Genomic DNA, 24,368 nt, shown 5'->3' with positions numbered 1-24,368 from the left:
GACAGAGGACACAGTCAGTACCGGTGGTCCTTCCGTGGAAGTGACCTGTTTTGTTGTACAGGCTCTGTGCTCAGCTGAATGCTCTGCTGTCACCGCCTTGGAATCTATAATATGTGAACCAGGGGCGCCGTGTGTTCACTGTGCACTGGGTCCCGAGAACTGTGCCTCATCCTGTTCCCTGGGCCTGCCCCTTGGAGCAACAGGCCTCTCACCTGACACCAACCAAAGCCACCTTGGCTCCCGACACCACAGGCCATCTGCCGAGGGTGTGTGACCCTTGAGGGCCTGGCCTTCCCCAGGTCTGAGTGGTAGAGCAGGCAGGGGTGCGGGCTCTCACCGAGACAGACTCTTCCATGTCTTTCTTGTTGAGGAGGGCGTGGTTGATCCGCAGAACGATCCAGTCGAACAGAGCGCTGTACAGGGACTTGGCCATGGAGTCGCGGGCGGTGATAGCCTGCGGGCACAGGGCGGAGAGTGTCACACCTCGACAATGGGGGAACCCTGTGCTGCGCCACCCAGAGGTCTGCACTCATGGCGATAAGCAAGGCTGTGACTTTGAACACCTGACTCACTGGACATGCCCCCGCTCGCTCTGCGTGCCACCTGTCCGCTTGGGATGCCCCTGCACACCAAAGCATGAGCTATGAAGCCCAGGCCCCCCGGCAGCCGGTTCGGCAAAGTCTTTCTTCCGAGCCAGCCCGTTCCTCAGAGCAATGGATGGAACCCAGGCTCCGGGAGGCCGCCAGGCTGGCCTGTGAGGAAAACCAGCCAGGTCCTTGTAGTTCTGGAAGCATAGTGGGGATGCCATCGTGTGCATAAAAGCAGTAATGGCTTAAAAAAAAAAAAAAAAGGCTTACGGAGGTCTAATTTACATACAAGAAATTGTTTCTCTTTATGTACTCAGATTTAAGCTGTGACAGATGTGCTTGGCTACAATTAAGATCTAGAACATATGTCCTGGTTTTGTGTTTCCTGGGAGGCTGTGGAAACAGGGCCACGAGGGATACAGAGTCCCACACCTGGCATCTGTCCCTCGGCATTGCGGTCCCCAGGGGCAGCCACGCTGCTGGGGGGCTCAGGTGTCCTATAGCAACTTTTACAGAATGTTTCAGGGGATCTTTGTGGGGCTCAGATCTGCCGGGGCTCAGAACGTCCACGGAGCCTGCTGACGATGCCCAAGCAGCTTCTACCACCCACTAAAAATCCCCGCCACGGCTAGGTATTTTCCTGTGGCCAGCCAAGCTGCAAACTGTAAGGCCCACTGCCCTTGAGATGTAAAAACACAAGAAAAACCCATCACAAGGAAAACATCCTGGCTGGGCCAAAGGCCAGAGAGAGCCACCCTATCAAGATTCAGGGATGCATTTAATGGTTGTAAAGGTCATGTGCTAGCCTGGGGAGTGGGGGAGGTGGTCAACAAACTTTAAAGACCAGGTCAGTATGTTCAGCCGTGAGGGCCAGATGGTCTCTGTCATGATCACCTGGTTCAGCCAATATGGTAGCAAAGCAGCATGTTAAGAAAAAAAAAAAGGCGTGGCTGTGCCAATAAAACTTTATTTAAAAAAGCAAGCAACAGGCTGGATTTGGCCTGTGGGCTGCAGGTGGCCATCCCCTGCTAGTGAGAAGCAGCAGGGAAACACCAAGGAGAACACATGTGGCCTGAGATAAGGCCCTGGGGCTGAAGTGTGCTGTGAAAGCTGCTCAGAGCTGTGCCTGGGCTCACATGAGAACGAGAGACACTGTCACTGCTCTTTAAAGACAGGGAAAAGGCTATTCAGGCTGGCTGTTTCCAGAGCCCCCACCCCAACTCATGGGCCCAGGGTGGTGCTCACCTCGCTGAGACTGTAGGGAAGGATGAGTTTGTCATTGGCTGTCACTGTTTTTCTTTTGGTCAGGACCTCCACCAAGATTTCTCGCTTTACCTGTTTCGAGGTCAAGGAGGGAGAGAAGGCTTGTTGGGTGGGTCCTCATGTCACTGAGGTAAGGCTCGAAGCCTGACGAAGGTGGGAGGACCTCCAGCAGCTGCACTGGGAAGTGGGCCTGAAGCCCTACCCTGTGATGTGCACTACGCTCACATCTCACTCTCACAGGCTTGGTCGATGGCCCTGGGAGGATGGTCACTTAGGCCTGGGGGTCCCTGTGGGCCTGTGTGCTGCCTGGCAACCTGCATTTATAGATGTCACTGTTGGAGTGGGCTCCTGCCCTGTTCCCTCCTGACCACCAAGCTACCTCCAGAAGCCAGAGGCAGTCAGAGCAGGGGCAGGGGCAGCTGCCCCAATCTCCTAGGCAGGTGTGGTCACTCGTCCCCGTGGACACAGCACAAACCGGGCTCCCACATGCAGGCACACGCTCTTTAAGAAGAGCCACAGGTGGGATGCGCACTTAGAAAACAGAAAGACAAGGGCAGGACTTCTCAGATCTGGCATCACGGACACTCGGGGCCGGATCATTCTTTGCTGTGGGGAAGCTGTGCTGCACGTTATACGATCTTAAGCAGCATCCCTGGCCTCACCCACTACATGACGGCAGCTCCTCCGAGTTGTGACAACCCCCCAATGCCTCAGACATTGCCCAGTGCCCCCTGGGGGCTGACAAGTGCCAGCGGACAAGGGCATGGCAGGTCCCATGAACACATGACCTCGCTGATCAAAGTGTGGTTTCGAAGGGCCTTTCACATGAGGGGCTGAGAGGGGAGGCAGCCGTGCTCAGAGGGAGTCCTTCAGAAAGGGGGAAGGGATGGCATGCCCTCGAGGGCATTATGCTAAGTGAAATACATCAGAGAAAACAAGTATGATCTCACTGGTATGTGGACTCTAAAAAAGCAAAGGAAAAAACCCAACAACCTAAAAAACTAAAAAACCAAAATCCCAAAACCCAAAACCCAAAAAACCCCCTCCCAAAACCCCCCAAACTAAACCAAGCTGACAGATACAGAAAACAGACTGGTGGTTGCCAGAGGTGGAGAAGGGGATGGGTAAACTGGCTAATAAAGAGGGTCAGAAGGAACAGACTTCTAGTTATAAAATAAAGAAGTCCCGGAAATGTAATGTCCACCGTGGGGACTTCCGTTCAGAATACTGTATGGCATAATTGCAAGTCGCTAAGAGAGTAGATCTTCCAAGTTCTCACTGCTAGAAAAAACCGATTCTGTAACCATGTGTGGTGACAGATGTTAACAGGACTCACTGTGGTCATCATTTTGCAATACGGACAAATACCAGATCATTCTGTCGTAATGCCTAAACTAACATAAGGCTGTATGACGATTATACCTCAATTAAAAAAAAAAAGAGAGAGAAAAAGAGACCCAAGGAGGAGGTGTTGGACAGATGGTGGGGAGGAAACACGCAGACAGACCCCAGTTTACAGATGTGCGGCCCATGCAGGAAGTTCTGGGTCCTTGCTGGCCACCGTGGCCAAGTGCAGGGAGCCGTACCTTCAGGAGCTGGGACAGCGTGTCCAGCACCTCGGGGGGCCCGACCTCCAGACCTTCATCTCGGCCCGTGGCTCTCTTCTTGTACGTAACGTTGCCCAGGTATAAGATGGCTGAGAGGACAGAAAAAATCCTGGAAGAGCAAAGGAGCCTAGGTTGGGGTGGTTTCCAGAGTCACAAGACGACAGAAGCTTCCAGCCAATTGGGTTGAATTCATACAACCAGCCAAGTCCAGTCGGACATACGTTTAAAAAAGGTTCAATCTCACTGCTGGGGACCCTTTGTGGAATGTGACTTTGTAGAAAGATGGCTCTCCTGGGTGTTTTTTGTTTTTTTGGGGTTGAGGGGTGATTAACATTTTTTTATGGAAGCCTAACATGCATGAAAAAAAATGCAAAAAAACCCACTCCACCATGCATAAACAGGCAAAAAAAAAAAAAAGCAATCAATTCTTAAGCATAGAGTTTGATGACCTGTCACAACACACACCTCCCTGTAACAAGCGCTCAGAGCAAGAAATAGAACATTCCAGGCACTGGAACCCACCCCAGGTCCTGCAGAGGAATGGTTATCCTCCCATCCTAACACTGTCCGTGAACTTGATGTCAACGAAATCATATGTACTTGTATCTGGTCTGTCACTGGAAGACCGTGACGTGGGGGTGCTACACGTGATGTCCTGGTTTGATCATACTCAATGCTGCAAGCCAGCATTTCTTAGCCTCGGCCCTGCGGACATGTGGGGCCGGATCATTCTTTGCTGGGGAGGGCTGTCCAGTGCACTATGGGACACTGAGCCACATCCCGGCCCCTCCCACTAGGTGCCAGCAGCAGCACCCGTCTCCTCCTTCCGCTACACAGCATAATCACCAAAAACGTCTCCAGACACGGCCAGCTGTCCCGTGGGGGCAGAGCTGATGCCAGCAGAGCCCCACCGCTGCGTGTGGAGTCCGGGGAGTGGCACTCTATGGCCCATTACTGGACAGCCTCAGAGCTAAGAACGGTTCTTCAGTTTTTTTGGGGGGGGGGTTTAAAAAAGTAAACACAGAAAAGAACACTCAACAGTGACCATCTGGCCCCCGAAACTGAAAATTTGACTATCTGGCCATTTACAGAAAGTTTGTCCAGCCCTGCATGATATACAGCTGTTTCTTCAGTTATTTAATTCCTGCAGGTGAGCATTTGTGTTGAGTGTGTGTGTAGGGGGGGAAGGGGTTCCAACTTTTGGGTGGTTAATAACAAGTCAGCACACGCACACATGGTGTTGGGCAGACACAGCTCTGGTAGAAACTGCAAATGGATTTCCAAAGGGGCTGGCCCAATATGTGCCCTCTCAGAAGCATGCAGGCATTCCCGCTGGGTAGACTGAACGTTGGGCAGGTGTGGTGAGGACCCGTGTGGCTTTCAAAAAATTTTTCAAAATTTTAATTGTGGGGGCGCCTGGGTGGCTCAGTCGCTAAGTATCTGCCTTCGGCTCAGGGTCCTGGGATTGAGCCCCATATCGAGCTCCTCTGCTGGGAGCCTGCTTCTTCCTCCCCCACTCCCCCTGCTTGTGTTCCCTCTCTAGCTGACTGTCTCTCTCTCTCTGTCAAATAAACAAAATCTTAAAAAAAAAAAATTTAATTGTGGTAAAACACACATCATGTGAAATTTACCATCGTAACCATGTTTAAGCGTGAGGTGCCTCTGCACCGTTGGGCAAGAGTCCCGTGGTTTGACATCTCCCAGGGACTAATGACGAGTCCCTTTTCAAGAGCTTGTGGTCATCGGGCTGCCCTGCTTTGGTGTTTTAGCTCCTATTGGGGTGTCAGTCAGCTCCCAGGGAGGGGCCTTAGGTAAGATGTAGGGGCGGGGGGGGGTTCCACGCAGGAGATGGCGGGATGGCCGGCCCGCCCACTTACTGCTTCTTGGTAGCAGGGAGGAAGCCCACCATCTCCATGGCCTGCTTGAGTCTCTCAAAGTCATGTTTCAGGTCTTCTCCATCTTCGATCTTCAAGTTATGCTGAAAAACAAACTCAGTGGCACTCTGGGTATTTCTGGGCCGGCGAGGGTGGCGTGCAAGAGTGATTTTGGCTGGAATCGATGTGGCAGGGCTCAGGACACGGGGAATGAATGGGCCCCTTTATGCCACCTCCTCTGGGCCTCCTTGGAGTCGGTTTGGGGGCCAGAGAGGGCCCAGGCAGACAGCCTCTGACCTCCCGGTGGCGCGTAAACAGCCCGTGGGGAACAGAGGCAGCGTTTGTGGTCGGGCCGCGGGGCTGTTTACCTGGTTGAGGTAGAAATAATCTTCAGGCTGCTTGAGCTGAAATTCTTGACGCTCTTCCTCGCTGACGCCAAGTAACAAATAATAAAACACGTGGTAGTTCCTGTGGGTGAAAATGAGGAAAAATCCGTTTTTGGAGGCCATGCCACAGCCACTCTTCAAACCACTGCTAATATTGCTTTGGAGACCATACCAGGGGGAAAAAAAGCACCTCAAATATGTACCAATTTGAGACAATAAGTCGATTCTTATTATGTCTTAAAAAGAAAACTACACTGTGAGCTTCTCCGGTGAGTGGATGTCTGCGGATGGGAGTGGGTATTACTCTGGGTAAAAGCCTGGGGTAGAAACAAAAATAAGCTCAGAAAAGGTGGCTTAGGAGGTATGAGCTCAAAGCTGGCAGCCACAGAGCGGCTTTGCTCCTGGGAGATCGGCCACCGCCTCCTGTAGGCCCAGGACACCTGCATCTCTCCTTTGTGGGGTAGAAGGCAGATGTGGTGGGTCACCGAGGAAATTTCCTCCTACCTCTCATCCTTCTCTTGAGAGACCAGGCGGGACTTTTCAAGCAGGTATTTTTCGACAACAGCCCTGTCATTAAAAGGAAGATGAAGGAATAAGATGTTAACTTTTTGAGAAGAGTTTTCTGGAAGAACTAGAGTAATTTGTTACCATAATGACAAACAATATAGGAAGGTCGCCCCACATTCACCACCTCTTCAGCAATTAAATGCTTCTCCTGTGAAAAATTCAAATATAAGATAACAGGTTGATTTTCTATATGTATATATTTTTTACAGCTTCATTATTGATATAAACCACACATACTTCAAGTGTGCGACATGGTGAGTCTTGACTGCGTCCTTTCCTATTTCGTTCCACCAGCTTTACAAGCTGTCACTGACGTAAACTAGAAGCGTGTGAACGGATGACTTGTGACACATGCAGACACCTGTGTGCCCACCACCATGACCCAGTTTCCTGGGCCCTCGGTCACCCCTCCCTGCCTCCCACCCCCAAGTGGCCACTGATCAGCCCCACTATAGATTAGTTTGCATTTATCTAGAATTTTAAAGAAATACAATCCTTTGGTATACATACTGGGTCTGCCTTGTCACTCAGCCCGAGGACTCTGTGAGTCAACCTCATCGTGTTTACCCGTCCATTAGCTGACAGGTGTTTGATGGTCAGGGGTCCATGAGGCCGGGTGGGCTCTGGGCCAGGGGCCAGGGACCTCTACAGCCACACTCTCAAAGCTAGCAGTTGTAATGGTGACTATTCCTTGAGCATCTGCTGCCTTCTCAGCACTGTTCTGCAGGGATTAAATGCCCTGAATCCATCCACCCTCGGGGTGGGCACTGTGGCTCCTGTAGAAAGATGAGATACTAAATGCTGAAAAGGCCACCTGCTGCCTAGGATCCCAAGGGAGGGAAGTGGCCTGCCGGGGGCCCGAGCCGGGCATTGGCCTTACTCCCTCCACACCCACTGGGGCTGGAGGGACTGGGGTTTCATGGGTTCCACCATCACCAAGTATGGGAACTGGATGGCTCTGCAGGCCACCCTCATTTGAGCCCATCCTGTTTTATAGGAGGGGCAGCTGGTGCCTGGAAGGGGGCAGGCCCAGGGGACAGCACTGGGCCCCTGGTCCAGGGCTTGCTGGATGCTGCCTGCCTCTCTCTCCAGGAAGGCAGTCTCCTGTTTGCAGCCTTGCCTGGGACACATGCATGGGCGGATGTCCACAGACTCGGCCTATGTCCTCTCTTCTTCCAAATCCGTATGTTTTTTTCTATTCCTTCCCCCTGCTAGTAACTATTTTAGTTATTGGTGGTTTGTTCTCCTAGGGAGGGAGGCCGTGTCTGGTTCTAGAATCAGACCCCTGTTGGAATCTCTACCTGTGGCCAATTCCCTGTGCTGCGTTGGTGGAGGGGGGAGGACAGTGACCCCTTACTGGCACTGAGCTGTCATTTGACAACAACAACCCCTTCCTTTCCCTGATCATTTCTAAGGCCCCGGCCCCTATCGGGGTTCGTAGGGGGCCAGGGAACCCCCAGCACTGAGCCACTGAACCCACAGGAAGACGAGGCCTTGCAAATTGGGGAACTGGAGGAAGGCTTGGACTGCCCCTGACCCTTGGCCTCCACAGGAAATGGCACTGAGAAGTGTCACTCCCCAAAAGCAGAACCGGGTCTGGGCCTGCTTCTTCCCCAGCTGGCTGTGGCCACTCCCTGGACAGGAAGTGCACCTCCTCCTCGGAGCGTGGGCAGGCCACGGTCATGGGCTGAGGTGGGACTTCCTTTCCTGAATCTGAGGCCACAGACAGAGGACTTTCAAAAGTTGGTCTCTAAGACTCAGCCACCCAGGGCCTCTGGCCCGGAGCTCGATGGGGCGGGCTGTAGCCAGCAGAACAGGCTGTACCAGTGAGCTGGGGGCTGACCCTTGCTGGTGCACTGGGTCACACGGTGGCCCCCAGGAGATGTGAGTGTGACCTTATTTGGAAAAAGGGCCTCTGTAGATGTAATTAAGGGAAGGCATCTGGAGACATGATCATGTCCATGACGAGGGTGGACCCTAAATCCGAGCACAAAGTCCTAAGAAGTAGACGAGAACACTGAGACACAGAGGAGAAGACCATGTGATGGTGGAAGCAGAGACTGGGGTGACTTGGCCACAAGCCAAGGAAGGCCTGGGGTCACCAGAAGCCACAAGAGGGCACGAAGAATCCTCTGCTGGACCCCCTGGGGGAGCACTGTCAGACAACAAATTCCTGTTGTTCTGAGCCCCCCAGTTTCTGGCACTTTGTTATGGCAGCCCTAGGACACCAAACAGACCTTAGAGAGGAGCGAGCTGGGAGCAAAGGCTCCTGGGTCTGGCCCACGGCTGCAGAGCGAGCCCAGGACCCAGGAAATTACGAGGCAGCCTTCTGGCATCTCTGGCTCCCTGAGGGAGCCCCCAGAACTACAGATGGGGTATAATTCTGTGTCATGTGCCCGACAAGCTACTCTGGGCAACTCCTGCTGTTCAGAGGCCCTGCAATGGGGCTGGGGGGTGGCCATGCCCACGCAAGTGCCCAGCAGTGCTAAGCTGGGGGGACCAATGGATGGTCTGTGGGGGGCTGAGGGGCTGGAGCAGAACTGCCTTTTACTGGGGGGTCTCTCCCCGAGACCACTGCCCATTGGAGCCTGGGCAGTGGGAAAAGGAAAGACACCAGAGGCTGAAGGATTCAACATTCCCATTTGTGTCCTGAATATGAATCGTCATTTGAGATGATCGTCAGTCAGGGGAGACGGACAGAAGAACTGACATACTTTGGACTCAATTTCCAGGCCCCACCACTCGAGGACTTCTCCATTCCTGAAATGCTGGAACCTTCTCTAGGAACTCTAGCCCTGTTGCTCAGGTCTCCTCCCCGCGTCGAACACTTGGGCTGCTCAGAGAATCACCTGGAAGCGGTATAAATCCTGCTCCCACCACAGACCCTCGCACCAGAATGTGGAGGCAGGGGCGATCCCTTTGAGTAACCCCAGACTGTGCCAAGATGTTTTTTGTTTCTTACTTTGAAAGAGTTTTATCAGCTCATGAGACCTTTGCATATTAAAAAAAAATACCAAAAACATTATCAGTATTAAATCACAATGACATTTTTTTAACCAGCTGTAACTACCCAACATATACACTTAAAAAAAAAAAAAAGAAGGGGCGCCTGGGTGGCACAGCGGTTAAGCGTCTGCCTTCGGCTCAGGGCGTGATCCCGGCGTTATGGGATCGAGCCCCACATCAGGCTCCTCCGCTATGAGCCTGCTTCTTCCTCTCCCACTCCCCCTGCTTGTGTTCCCTCTCTCACTGGCTGTCTCTATCTCTGTCGAATAAATAAATAAAAATCTTTAAAAAAAAAAAAAAAAAAAAGAAATGCTACAGAACCGAATTCTGAAATGACATTATGACTTAAATACGGTGACAAAATAGGTGATTCCTTATAACATTAATTCACTTCACAAAGCCGCCAGACATTTTCGTAAGCATAACCACTGCACAGAGTAACGGACACAATTTCCATGTTATACATTTAGTTGAAATAACTGTACCTTCACCTAAGGAACTCACATTTCTGGCACAAAATGCTGGTCTGTTTTAACTTTCACCAGACAATCAACTTCACGATCCAGTTACCACCTACCAACTCACCCATGTACCTAATCCATTCATCCATCCACCCATCCATGAATCCATCAATCTATAAATTTATCCATCTATGAATTTTCCCATCTAGCGATGCATCTATCCATTCACCCACCCACCCGATCCATGAATTTATTCATCTATTTACCCACCCACCCACAAATCCATCCATCTACCCATCCACCCAACTCATGAATCTACCTGTCTGTCCATCTACCCCCACCCACTCACCTAACTCATGAATCTACCCACCCACCCACAAATCCATCCATTAATCTATCTACCCTCCCACCCTCTCTCCCATCCACCCACCCACCTACCTTCAGTACTCCCGTGAACAATCACTTCAATCTGCTACCCAGCATTACGTGTCTTCCTGGCTAAAGGGGCACATGTTTGGCAAATGCCACAGTCCACATAATTCTGCCTATATGGCATCACCAGACCCACTGAATTTGAAACCTCATCAAGACCAAGTTTGGTGTGTCCTTGCCTGTTCTTGGCAAACTCCATCATGCCAGCACCTTCAGGTCACTGTACCTGCTTCTGGGGCACCTGGACCCATACTCGATGACCTGGGGACAGAGGTCCTGCCCCCCCCCACACCTATACTTCCCACCTGGACCCACAACTCAGATCTTCACATCAATGACTTAAATAAAACCACACTTGCTTCCTTGTACAACTCACATATCTGCAGAGCCACCATTTCTACATTGAGCTCCCGGGCCGGCTCCTCTGCCAGCGTCTTGCTCCCAGGGATGCCCAGGACCCCAGACCAAGGCTGGAGGCCCACAGCTAGGCGGCTGTCAACTCACCCTCTCACGATGCCACTCTCCAGGTAGTTGACCTGGATGAATTTCCCAAATCGGCTGGAATTGTTGTTGTGGGCCGTTTTGGCATTTCCGAAAGCCTGTGGGGAAAAGAAGAGCAGGTTTTCAGATCCTGAGGATGGAATTTTTACACGCCGCAGCCTGGAGCCTCGGAGGTCCCCCGGGGTGTCATGGACACTCATTTGCCTGAAGTCAGCTGGCGGCCCTGAGGAGACTGGTAAACACAAAGGCGTGTGGGAGCCCAGGTGTGCACCAACATACTTTATCTCTGTGTTTGGGCTGTGTGTGAGGGGTTCAAGTTTGAAGTCTCGGATGTGAAAAACGCTCATCAACCATACTCTCTTTCCGTTATCATTGCTCCGAGGGCGAACTCTGGCCCAGGTGCTAAGTCCAGTCCATAGTTTATTTCTGTATTGCCTGTGCACCAAGAGTGGTTTTTACATTTGTAAATCATTCAAAAAAACCCCAAAAACAAAAAAACCAAGAAGACTAGTACTTCCTGACACATGAAAATTCTATTCACATTTCAGTGTCCATACATAAGGTTTTGTTGGCACGCAGCCAGGCCTGCGCATTTATGGATCGCCCGTGGCTGCTTTCACACTGGAGCAACAGAGCAACCATGACAGAGACCGTTCTGGCCCTTTCCAGGAGTCTGCTGGGCCCTGGGCTGACGTGGGCTCTGGGCCCCAGGAGAAGATGAGGTTGGTTGGGAGGGAGCAGATGTGGAGACAGGTCCTGTCGTGGAGGGGGTCCTGCGATTCTGTGGGAGGACAAGCTGGTTCACAACAAATTTTTTTTTTTTAATTTTATTTATTTATTTGACAGAGAGACAGCCAGCGAGAGAGGGAACACAAGCAGGGGGAGTGGGAGAGGAAGAAGCAGGCTCCTAGCGGAGGAGCCTGATGTGGGGCTCGATCCCAGAACGCTGGGATCACGCCCTGAGCCAAAGGCAGATGCCTAACGACTGCGCCACCCAGGCGCCCCCACAACAAATTTTCTGACTGGGGTGAAACTGGCCTAACATAAAATCCACCATTGAAAAATAAACAATTCAGTGGCACTCAGTACACTCACAGTGTTGCGTAACCATCACCTCTGTCTAGTTCCAGAACATTCCCGTCACCCCAAGAGGAGACCCCCCCCCCATCCCCATTAGCTGGCACTCCCCATTCCCCCTCAGGCTTCCCCCAGCCCCTGGCAGCCACCAGTCTGCTTTCTGCTATGGATTCGCCTGTTCGGGATATTTCGCCTAAGTGGGAGCATACATTATGTGGCCTTTTGTCTTGCTTCCTTCACTCAGCAGGATGCTTCTGGGGTTCATTCTCACTGTGGCATGAATTGGGGCTTTATTTCCAATACACAGAGGAAAGGATGCATAGTGCAGGGAGTCTGTGACTCAATGGTGTCCCCCCCGGCGCCTCCTATGTGCCCACCACCCAGATTAAGACAAAGAACACACCCTGCCCAGGTTCCTCTCCATGAAGGACCCAAAACCCCTAAGGGGTGAACAGACAGGGAGAAGGTATGATAAAGCCTTGGGGGAATGCAGGGCAGGGAAGGCGCTGGGGGCAGTTTCAGGGAGCAAGACGCTGGCAGAGGTGGGAGCAGTGGGGCTGGGCAGGGGAGGGGAGAGAAGCAGAACTGATTACGGAGCCTGGCGCTCAGCTGTCCAGCCCTTGTGGCTCCAGGGGCCAAAGAAGGGGTGACGGGGGGCGAGGTGATGCCCCGCTCACACGCACAAAGGGAAGCTTGGTGGCCACCAGAAGAGTCAACAATGTTCCAGTTTGAGAAGGCTGAGCTGTGTGGGAGGCTGGGTACGCATGAGGGCAGCAGGGAGGAAGTGGCAAGGCCACTGTCAAGGTTTGCAGTGGGGGAGGTGGGGACTGAGCGTGGGTGTCTGAGGGTCCGGTGGGGCAGAGGGAGGAGGGCAGGGTCGGGGAGACGGCCAGGCTTGCAGGGGACTCAGGAACCAGGAGATGTGCTGACACAGAGAGGAATCGGGATTTTCTTAAAGGCTTCACTCTGCAGGGAAATGAATGCAGGTGGATCACGTGTGGCACTCTGAAGCCAGAAGCCCCATAAAAAAGCGTCTGCTGTGGCGAGGCCCGGGACACTTCCTTTGAGAACGGCTCCATTCCGCGGAGCTCGGGACCAGGACAGTGGCACCTGGCTGGGTGGGGGGTCACAGGACAAGAACTTCCTGCCCCACTGCCCCAGGGGCTCCAGACCCCAGGAATGGGCCCTGCTAAAGGACCTGGGGTCACGGCCAAGTCACCCAGCAAGAGTGTAACAGTGAAGGAGCAGCCCCAGAGAGCCAACCTGGCCCGGTGGTGCAAAGGGGGGATCTGCTCAGGGCAGGTGGTGGCCGGGCACTTTTGGTGGGGGAGTGGGCACCACAAGGCCTCACCGAGGCAGAACCCAGTCTGAGGAGGCACATTCCCGAGTCAAGACAGTGGCCACAGAGCCCGCTTCCCTTCTTCACAAATGCTTCCTTGGGACACCTATCCATCGCCAGGTTCTGACAGTCTCTGGAGAGTTGGATTAAACACAGGGGCTCTTCAGCCAGTGGGAATGACCATGTCCTGACGTGTGTGACTGAGCTGCTGGCCGGTGGCTGGGTGACAATAGCTGGGGGCCAGGTCTGGGTCTGCCTGGTCTCCCAAGTGCCTGCAGAACCCGGCAGTGGGTCCCCAGCCTCGGCCCTGCTGATCCGTGGGGCCGGATCATTCTCTGTGGTGGGGCCATCCTGTGCCCTGTGGGGTACCGAGCAGCGCCCCTGGCCTCCACCTGCTAGAGGCCGGCAGCACCTGCGACAACCGGAAATGTTCCCAGAGCTGGCTGAACTGCTGAGCAGCACTGCTATGTACGGACGGAGGTAAAAGGGGTCCGCAGGGTTGAGTGGTCGAGGGCTCTGGGGGCCCTTCATCCTGTCGTGAGGACCCCCGTGGGCACTATAGGCCCAAGGAGTCCTGTGAGGAAGAAAACTCTTTCTAGGTTTAATCTCTGGTTTCCCTCAAGTTCAGCCTTGGAACTGCGTTTTTTGTTTGGAGTAAAGCCCAGGGACTCTTGACGTTCGGCTCCGGGAATCAGGGACTCGGCAGGCAACAGGTCCAGGTCCGTTTCCTCCTTTCATTCCAGGCTCACGAGACCCCGCGGGGTGCCATCTAGCTGAGGACAGGCCCGGGCCCTCCGCCTGCTCCAAACTAAAATAAACTCTGTGAGCAAGCCCGCCTGCCTAACTACGAGCAGATGGCGCAGCGATGCCTGAGCTGTGTGGCCTCCTTCCCCGGGGAACGGCATTCTCTCTCTGTGCTGGGGCCCCTGCAGCAGCCAGGTCCAGGGCCCACTGCAGAGGCACCCCAGCAACATGCACGCGCATCCCAAAGACCCACGACAGTCCCCCTTTTGAACTTGGGACAAGACTCCATGGGATTTCTAAGTTAACAGTCAGGGCTGGTGTCTTGGGGACCACAAGAGGGAAAGTCTTCAGGATGCGAGGGCCCACCAGCCCCACGCAGCCCAGGCGTGGGGGGGGGGGCAGTGACCTCATGCGTCTGGTATGCGGTCTCAGCACACTGCAACTTTTCAAAGCCAGTCTAAAAATATCCGGTTGCTGCTATTATACCTCCGAGGAAGAGGAAATGCTGGCCTGGCGCTCACAGCCAGGGGAGCTATTACGTAGCTGCTCCCGGGGCTGGATGGGTGCGTGCACGGCCTCAGAGCGCATGGGAGTACAAGGGAGGATGGTGTGCGGGGTGGTCATGCGGGGGGGGGGGTGGCGAGTGGATTGGAGGGAGGAAGCGGGAACCAGGCGCTGGCACCGCTGCGATGTAAATTGGGGCTATGGAGGCCACATGCTAATGCTGTCTTCCCACCAGGCCAGAAAACCCAAAGTGCTGGCAAAATGCTATGGGAGAAGGGCCTCTACTTTCCTGGAAACACTTTCCCCCCCTTATATAACATAAAGTACACATTTCTAATATAAGTTGCACATTTTGGGAAAAAAAACCAACCCAGAATCACGACAAGAAGGAAAAAACCCACAAAGAGACAACTCTGTAGTTCACAATCCTCCAAGCAGGGTTTCTAGGTAAAAACAAAGAAACAACACGCTCGCCCCTTCCTCTGATGGGGCAGATGATCCCGGGCCCAGGGAGGGCACCGTGTGCGCCCCCCTCCCAGCCCCCCCCCCACACACCAAGGATGACAAGAGCTGGGGGGACCTCTGACTTTCTTTAAACTGTCCTTGTCTTTGAGGTTCTTTTGGGAAATTCAAAAATGTTTCTTAATTTGGAGAAACGGAGGTTGCGCATCTTAGCCAGAAATTTGAGAAGGGGCATTTTCCATCTAAACAGGATGCCGCCTCCGCTCTACACTGAAAGCATGGTAAACATTTTAGGAAGAATGGTGGTAACATCACAGAAAGACCCATGGTGAGTCCAGTCCCATGCCAGGCACACCGGGGCTTCTTTTTCTTTTGCTTCTATGCCTCTGAGAAACAAGTGTGGCCCATTTCAGAGGAAACTGAGGCACAGAGAGGCCTGCTAACTTCCCTGAAGTGTGAGGGGCAGGCAGGCAGTTGACACGACCTTGGGTTTGAACCCAGTGAACTCACTCCCAGCCAATGCTCCATGCATTGGCCCCTCCATCCCCACAGCCTGGGACCTTTCGGGGTACCTGCCTGCCCTGGCTGAGGCCATTCACCCTGGGCCTGGTGACCAGGCAGATGGACGCCCAAGCCCCTTCTGAGCTTATACCTGGTCTCTTGGGCATCCCCCACAAAAACCAAACAAGTCTTGATGGACTGCATTAGGCAAACTGTTTTGCTTTCAGATTTCAGAACCGGAAAGCCCCATGGGATGAGCTCACGAAGGCAAATGCTCTTGCCTCATCTCCCACGTTGACAGGTGAGCCCCAGTTGGGATTCCCTTGTGGAGAAGTCCCCCAGCCTCACCACTCAGGGTGGCTGTCCTTCCAGCCAGGCTGAGGTGGCCTAACCCAAGATAACTCCACTGCCCCCCAGATTTACCCGTGGCCACTCTTTCTCAGAGGGAAGTTCTAGGTCATTCTAATGGCTTTGTCTTGATTGCAGGGTCAGCCTTCTGTTTTCCTGACCTTCTAGCCACAGGGACCTCACTTCCCAAGTGTTTGTGAGGCTTTGGCGCATGTGGTCTCATTCACTCAATCATTTGTCCATCCATCCATCCATCCATCCATCCATCCATCCATCCATCCTTCCACTTGATAAGAATTTATTGACTGGCTGCTCTGTGCCTGGCACTGCTGTAGCTTCAGAGGGCCCCCTGCAAAGTGGGGCTCTGAAGGGGGTACCTACACGTCCACCCTGGCCACGGATCAAGTGTCACCCCCTCAAGGAGCCCCCCAATTGGCCTAAGCAGGGGGCGGCCATTCACCACCTTTTGTGGCTTTGATGCTGCCCCTCCCTGGGCAGTGTCACCTCAGGGTGAAGCCTCTGTCCCTGCCTCAGACCACGTGCCACACGGGACTTCCAGATCTCTTGTGTCCAAGCCCAGACTGGGCGTGGTGACGGAGGACAGGCCTCCATCGGTGAAAGAACATTAGCATGTATTACACAACAATGAAGCCTAAAGATGGGGCCAAACGAGATGGTCTCCCCCTTGCTGGGTTCCTGCTCCAGTCATGGGTGGGGGTGGGGAGAATAGGACACTGGGAGCGACACGAGGTTGGTGGTGGCAGGGTGGCACAGACTTATTTTTCTCCACGATATTCTCCATGTTTCGGGGATACTTTGTTATAAGAAACAGCACTCAGCCTGAACCCACTGACAGGTTGTGCCCACTTGGGGACATAGAGGACGGTCAGACAGGGCAGGAGGGACCCCGGGAGGTGTCTCATGGGCCTGATGGGAACACAGAAGCTCGACAGGCAGTGTCCACGGACCGAAGAGCCTGGAGGGTCCACTCTGCCCTGTGTGCTGAGCAAACAGCCCCGGGGCGTCCACCCGAACTTGGGGCTTTCCTGTGTGGAAATGCTGGGAAAACAACCCCGCGTGGGGTGGAGGACTACTTCTGGCAAGGAGCCCAGGCAAATGGCTCTGCCTGCAGGGATTCCAGTGGGTCCCAGTGGCCTGGGGGGAGGGTCACCTGGGGCAAATTGGTTCAACGCTCTTGGGTTTCAGATTCCTCTCCTGTCAAATGAAGGAGAGAACCTCTGACTCCCCAGCTTGTTTAAAGATGAAACGAGGCTATGGGAACCAGGGAAACTTGTCCTGTGAAGGGCCATGTAATAAATATTTGGGGTTTTGTCAAAATGACTTGACTCTGCCATTGTTGCCTGAAGCAGGGACAGATGGTCTGTATGCGAATGAAACTTGGCTGTGTGGAGGGCACCTTCCTGACGTTCGCGGGGTGGGGTTAGGCTCGGGCTCTGATCTCTACCGAGGTTGGCAAATTACGGGCCAGTGACCTGTTTCTGTATGGTCCACGAGCTAAGGATGGTTTTCACACTTTCTAACACTTGGAAAAAAAAAAGTCAAAAGACTATTTCACAACCCATGAATACAATAAACAATTCAACTTCCACAAATTCGCGAATTCACTGCGCGAATAAACTTCCACTTGGTGTATAGCTCCATCTGTTTACGTGTGGTTTGTGCCTGCTCTCAGACTACGGCAGCAGAGCTGAAAATACAGGCCCTGGGGTCCTTCACAGGATGAGCTACTGTTCTAGGGGCCCTCCGTTCCACAGGCAGAAGACTCTGACACTTGGACACGGGGCGGGTGAACATGAGAGGGTGTGAGCGTCGTCTGGACTGACTGGTCTCCCAGGGCACAGAAGAGACCCGGAGAAGCAGGACTGCAAAGCACGGAGGGGAGGGCCGGATGGGCCAGCAAGGTCGCAGGAGGTGGGGAAGTGAGAAGTACAGCTAAAGCGCTTTCCAGAGAACTGCCATACTGGGAGCAGTGGCCAGTTCTAGGGAGGGAAGATGCCGGGTGAGGACAAGGATGAGGATGGGAACAGAGTGGTGGGGAGAGGAGGTGGCTATGGGATGGGAGACAGGACCACCACTGCCAGCCTGCCCAGGTGGCAGTACAGGCTCTGTCGGCCTGCGGGTGCAGGGCAGGAAGTGGAGGGGTCACATCTAACCCCATGGCTCCTGATTCTTAGATGAGGAAGTGGAGGCTTTCCAGGGCGCTGCTGACACCTGGTCTCTGCCTGGATTCTGTTTCCTTCCTGTTGCCCACGGGGTTTGGGGGTACCCAGTGGGCTCTTGACAGCCAGCTGCTGGACAGGCGTGAACGGACAGCAGGCATCTGCACAGTGCCGAGTGACGACGGGATGGGATGCTCAGCCTACTACCTTTGTGCCCCCAGTTTGTAACATGCTCTGTCACTCTTATCTGGACTGGCGCCAACGATCACCCACAGACTCGGATGGACAGAAACACTGAAAACCAGCAAGGGCTCCTGGGGCCAGAACAGGTTCTTTGAAATGGACAGATTCTTCCCAAGGGCCAAAGTTTCAAGAAAACTGTGCTGGGGCGTGGGATCATTGAATCTTTAAAAAAAGAAAAAAAAAAAAAAAAGGAAGAGGAAGATGAAAAAGAAACCAAGTATGAAACAAGTTATTATATCTGATATTTCACTAAATTTTGGTTTAAGTTATAATGAAACCACATGCCATATCACAGAGAGTAAAGAACAGATCAAGCTTTGATGGGGGAGGGCCTTGTTTGGTTCTTGCGGCACCAAAAACGTTTGAGGAATTTATCAAGATCCCCGAGGGCTCATCTTATTCATTTTGACAGCCAATCATTCTCTTTGGGGTTTACTTGGTTCTTCTTCTCAGGTTTTTGAGCGGGGAAATTAATTCACTTCCTTTCATTCATTCTTATTTATGAATATAAAGTGCTTACGGCTACGAATTGCCCTCTTGGTACTGCTTCACATAGTCCTGTGGATTCTGGTAACATACAGTTTTGGTCACTGATTTTTAGAAAATCTGTAACTTTGGTCTATAGATCCCCCTTCATCCAAGAGTTGTTTAATAGAGATTTATGGTTTCTTTCTGAAAACAATTTCCACGTGCAAGGGTCTTTAAAACATTAATTTCTAGTTTCATTGCATTGTTAAGAGCGCTGCTTGTACACAGTTCTACGTTTGGAAGCTCTAGGTGCTTTCTCTGTGGCCTGATATAGGCATGAATCTTGTGAATGTTCCATGAATACTTGAGATTTAGGCTCCTATCAAAGTGAAACGTTTATGACAGGTCCACAGATCTGCCTACACACATGGTGTGGGCATATTATATCCCTGCCAATTTGCTGTCCACTCAACCAGTCTCGTGCTATGTGTTTACGTCTGTTTCTCCCAGGATCTTCTGTAATTTCCACTTTGTAAAGGCTGAGCAGCTGTGTTGTTTGGTGCACAGATATTGCCAACTATTACACCTCAAGTGTAAACTGAGGTTTTTGGTATCATGATGAATCTTCTTTGTCACATGTAACATTCAGAGCTCTGAACTCTGCCTCCTCTGTGTCCACGGAACTGCAGCTCCGTTCGCACCTGTTTCTATCTGCCTGCTACATCCGGGCCTGTCTTTTCATTTTTAGCTCCCTGAACTGCTTTGGTTTAGGTGTGTCTTGTTCATAAAGCACAAGGTCGGAACTGAGCTTTGTGAGCCAAGCTGAAAATCCTCTCCTTTCAATAGACTGATTGCACCCCTTTATATTTAGCCCATGAGAGACTCATTTCTTCGGAAGCCCAGGCTGCCATCATTCGCGCTCTTCCCCACCTGCTGCTTGTGGGTGTGGTGCAGTGACTGGAGTCTGAGCAATTCTCTGGGTCACTTGATGACAGCCTGAAATCCTGCACCTTTTGCAGGACTTTTCAACCTCACTTTGCAACTGATTTGCGTGCCGTTTGTGGAGCGGGATGCGCCTGGGAGAGAGCACGCTCTGGGGTGGCTGAACTGAGAGGAGAGTGTGAGCAGGGGACCCATTCTGTAAGTGGGCAGTTCTTTATGGAAGGTTTCATCTTGGGAGGACAACTGCCTCCCTACCCAATTCCCAAACTGCACGGACTCTGGTGCCAATGATGAGAACAGCAAGGGCTTTTGGTACTTTCTATGCAGCAAAACCGAGCATTTGTCTGCATGGAGAAATGTGAGCTCACAGGGTGGGCTGGAAGGTCTCTAAAGCATCTCTCCACTCTTCTGCAGGCACTACAAACTCTCTCCACATCCCTGGGGAAGGGACCACCTTTGAACCCACCCCTAATACCTGGGGTGGGCAAACATGTCATCTTGGGTCTCCCTGCTTACAGTAGTGGGGAATCTGTCAGAATTGCCAAGACTTCAGTGGCCGCTTCTCCCACAGCAAGTCGCCACTACCGTGCCACTCTGGTGGGTTGGGGAGAAGGAGAGAAAAGGTGGAGACCCGAAGTATGAGCTGTGGAGGCTTGTTAAAGATACAGAGTCTTGGGGCCTATCCCAGACCTGCGGAATTTCTGGAAAAGCCAAGGAATCTCAATTCTTAAACCAGAGCCTGAGGGGGTTCTTCTGATTCAAGGAAGGACAAGAATTATGGCTTTAGGGTTTGTTATGAGAAGGAATTATCTCCAGTGGAGGTGTGAGAGGTCCAAGTTCAGTTTGCCAGGGTCGTCCCTGTCTGAGATCTACTTTGAACATCTCATCAAGGCGGTGCAAGCTTATCTAAGCCCTGGTCTGCAAACTATGCCCCACAGGCCAAACCTGACTATATTTTTATGAAAAATATAAACTTTAAATTTTAGAATAGTTTTAGATTTACAAAAAGTTATAAGACTATTTCAGCAAATTCCTGTGTACCTCACATTCAGTACCTCTTTTTTTTTTCCCAAAGATTTTATTTATTCCAGGGAGAGAGAGAGAAGGAGCAGAGGGAGAGGGATAAGCAGACTCTGTGCTGAGCATGGAGCCTGACGTGGGGCTCGATCTCAGGACCCTGAGATCATGACCTGAGCTGAAACCAAGAGTCAGACGCTTAACTGAATGAGCCACCCAGGTGCCCCCAGTTTCCCCTATTAATATTACCTTTGGCACAACTAACAAACCAATACTGATTGATAAGTTCTTATTAACTAAGTCCACATTTTATTTGGATGTCCTCAGTTTTTCCTTAACACCCCTTTTCTGTTCCAGGGTCCCATTCAGCATCCCCTATTGCATTCGGCCATCCTGTTTCCTTGGCATCTCTACATCAAGTTTCTCAGCCTTTCCTTGTTTTTGAGACCTGGACAGTTCTGAGAGGACTGGTTGGGTATTTTGCAGAAGGTTCTTCAATTTTGGGTCTGTCTGATGCTTCTTTCCCACCACCTGTCTTTGTAAATAGTTTTATTGGCACACGGTCCCACCCATTCATGTAGGGATTATCTGTGGCTGCTTTTGCTCTATGAAGGCAATGTGTAAAGTCATTGAGACATAGACTGCATGGTCCTAAAATCTGGAAATGTTGACTACGGGGCCCTTGGTAGAATCAACCTGCAGAACTGTGGCCCAAGCCTCTGCATGAGGGCGGTGGCCTAATCCGAGATACCGACCCTGGAGTGGCCAGTACCAACCCACTCTGGCCCATTTTACCATCACTCGGCAACTGGAGTTTCAGCAATTAGCGTAATGACTGTTCAAAGTGGGCTTCCACGGACAGAAAAGTAGGCTGGATAAAACGTTTTTGAGACATCTGCCTCCCTTGTTTGAGAAATTCCATCTAAGGGTCCTGCGGCCCATTCTTTAGGGACTGGGGCTCAGGGAGATGGAGACGCGGGAGTGTGCCTTAAGTCACCAAAGAGGCCAGAGCCAACTGAACTCTAGGCTCTAGGATGTGTCTGGGCTCCCGTCTAAGAAGCTGTGTCTGCAGAATTTGGTCTGGGACTTGCACTCATTATAACCCTCTCTGCTCTAGCTACTGATGGCAGCAGGATGCAAGATCTATGGGAGGGGATCAGAGGGCGGAATGTGGCAAGTCCCCATGGGCAGTGATCCAGATATACAGAGACCACTCTGCATTTCCGTTTTAACTGTGAGGTCCATATAACATCAAATTCACCATTTTAACCACTTTAACGTGTAATTCAGTGGCCGTTGGTATGTTCACCATGTTGTGGCTACTGTCACCTCTATCTAGTTCCAGAACATTCTATCACCCCAAAGGAAGATCTTGTCCCCATAAGCAGTCACTCCCCGGCCCCCTCCCTTAGCCCTGGCAATTGCTATCTGCTTTCTGTCTCTCCAGACTTGCCTGTTCAGGACATATATGGATGGGATCACAGATTACATGGCCTTTTGCGTCTGGCCTCACTCAGCATGGCGTTTTCATGGTTCGTCCGCATTACAGCACGTGTCAGTGATTTATTTCCTTTTGTAACTGAGTAATCTCCACTGTATCCACTCTGCCTTGAAAAGGGGCAGTAGGAGCAACATCCTGGCCTGCCTCGGTGGGTCACTCAATCTTCCCTGGTTCTGGGGGAACCATGACTGCTGCTGACCTGAGCCCAGGAGGACGACTGGATCCGAAAGCCCCAGCAGTCAGGGATCAGGTGCCCCAAATGCCTCTTTTTCAGGCAGACACAATCTTCCCTTTGACTTTCTACCACCAGCCTGCTTCCAGCCTTTGCTTCTCTCAAAACCCCCTCCTTGGCGTCTCCCATCTTTATGGGCTTAGCCCTGGAATGGGTGTGGAAGGCTGCTCATGCCCAGGAGGGCTGTCCTCGGCTCCCCATGAGACACCCTCCCCACCTTGGGGTCACTATGACCTCATCTCAGCACACACTTACTTCCTGCTCTTCCAGAGCCGACACTCAGGACTACTGAACTAGACTAGCCTGCTATTAAAAACGAGTGGCCCTTGAATATCAAATGGCCCCTCTGAGCCTCAGGATGTGGGGTGGCAGAAGCCAAGCTGTGTGCTGGCTCTGTGGCATGACTCTGCTGGCCACATGACATTCTGGACCTTTGACTCTCCCAGAAAGCCTTGGGGTAGGACTTAGCCAGATTACTGGGGGAAAGAGCATTCTAGACTGAGAGTGTAGTGCATGCAAAGGTCCTGGGGTGAGAGATCAGGAAGGAGGCGGAGCAGAGAGGTAGGCTTGCTGTAGGTCACACAGCATGCGGGCAGCTGAGCTGGGCTGCCTGATCCTGCTTCCGTCTTCCTGGCAGGGGCAGCTCGGGGCCCTCAAGTCCGGCGGGTGGTAAATTCGGGTAGAAGGGGGAGTGGTTACATACTGAAGGGCAAGGACTGGTCCAGGCACTTTGGCAGGACTGAAGGTGTTCCCTCAGGGGCTGTGTGTCCTTGTCATCTTCTCTCTCCCCTGTCTGCTTACCATCTCTCAAAGCATTCACACTCCCAACAAGCAGCTCTGTCCCGGTGGTGCCTCCAGAGCCCCAGGCTGGATTTGTAACTGCATATCCTGGAGGCCTCGAAACTCCAGCAGATTGCTCGGCCTCGGCACTGCTGGCATTTGGGGCCAGATCCTTGTTTGTGGAGGGGGCTGCCCTGGGCACTGGAGGGTGCTGAACAGCACCCCCGGCTCCTACCCACTAGATGTCTGTTTGTAGATGTGGTCAAACGTGCCCTCAGGGCAGAATCGCCCCAGCTGAGAACTGAGCCTTGAACTCCGTTAAAAAATCAGCTGCCCCAGAGACCCTGCAGTCACAGAAGGCTAAATGGAACTCTGTACGTTTTTGGGGGTTACCTTAAGGGGGTGATGATACCATCCCTTGAGGGCCGACCTCGTGGAGGACTCTGGGCCTAGGTGTCTGACTGCTGCTAAGTGGTGCCACCCTCCCCTCCCCCCAAGAGGAACTGGTCAGCAACCCCATACTGGGGCCACACGGTTGGTCAGTAGCTGGGCAGGTGACCATGAGCCTCAGGCTCAAGGGGCCTCAGGTAACTGTGGTCTTGCAGGGCCTGGCCTTGGGAGTTGGCTGTGGCCAGCTGGTGGCTGGCTGACACAGGGGAAATTTCAGAGGGCAGCTTCCCGGTGATCCTGGGGATGGGGCACTGGAGTCCCTCTATCCTGGATAATCGTTGGGAAACAAATTGGCTGCCAGGCCGTGTGGTTGCTCCTGGCCCAGCTGCGTTCCCGCCCCAAACAGCAAGGCAGATGTGGCTGATAGATAGGCAGACATTCCCCGGCCCTCTCCAGTCCTGGTGCAGCAGAGTGTCCAGAACGTTCGGAAAGGGCGGTGGCTGTGGCAGGGGTGTCCCAGGCCCAAGATCTGCTTCGCCTTTTAATCAACCTTTTCTGTAAATTCCAAGGAGGCCTTTCTGGGTGCTTAAAATACACCCCATAATTTCACTTTTCTCTTAGACACAGCGTTCCCAAAAATATAAGTTCCCCTTTTGTCTAAAATATCCTTCGATGGCTGCAAAGTGTCAGGGCTCCGCACTTTTTTTAGGCAGCAGACCAGAAAGGCAGCCCCAGGTCTGCAGGGCACAGGAGGGACAGAGAGCACCAGTGAGCTCCGCCACAGATGGCCACCCCTTCCCTGGCGCTTCCCCCACACCACTGCCATAGGGCACTCCTATGCTCTCCTTACCTCCATCGGACACCCTCTCATCTTTTTGCAGCCCCTCCCGCTTTGCAGCTGGGCTGTCTCCTGACTGTCTGTCACCCTGCCTCTCTTCCCTGTCTCTGATCTGGGT

The 24,368-nt window shown here is 52.6% G+C and overlaps 1 protein-coding gene across 8 annotated transcripts in view; it reads right to left on the bottom strand.

Annotated features, from left to right (window-relative positions):
• Nucleotides 1–24,368, bottom strand: part of MYO9B (myosin IXB) — a 65,761-nt gene that overhangs the window by 29,322 nt on the left and 12,071 nt on the right. For all 8 annotated transcript variants that reach the window (XM_034658003.1, XM_034658007.1, XM_034658006.1 and 5 more), the window contains exons 2-8: nt 10,688–10,782; nt 6,222–6,284; nt 5,700–5,799; nt 5,335–5,435; nt 3,437–3,566; nt 1,833–1,922; nt 338–454 (exon numbers count right to left, since the gene is read on the bottom strand). In XM_034658003.1, coding sequence (XP_034513894.1) covers nt 338–454; nt 1,833–1,922; nt 3,437–3,566; nt 5,335–5,435; nt 5,700–5,799; nt 6,222–6,284; nt 10,688–10,782 — 696 coding nt within the window. The remainder of the gene's footprint in view (nt 1–337; nt 455–1,832; nt 1,923–3,436; nt 3,567–5,334; nt 5,436–5,699; nt 5,800–6,221; nt 6,285–10,687; nt 10,783–24,368) is intronic.

This window comes from Ailuropoda melanoleuca, chromosome 4, assembly GCF_002007445.2.
Source record: "Ailuropoda melanoleuca isolate Jingjing chromosome 4, ASM200744v2, whole genome shotgun sequence".
NCBI classification, from domain to species: Eukaryota; Metazoa; Chordata; class Mammalia; order Carnivora; family Ursidae; genus Ailuropoda; species Ailuropoda melanoleuca.
Note: the sequence above shows the minus strand (reverse complement) of the source record. Positions and strands in the feature narration are given on the sequence as shown.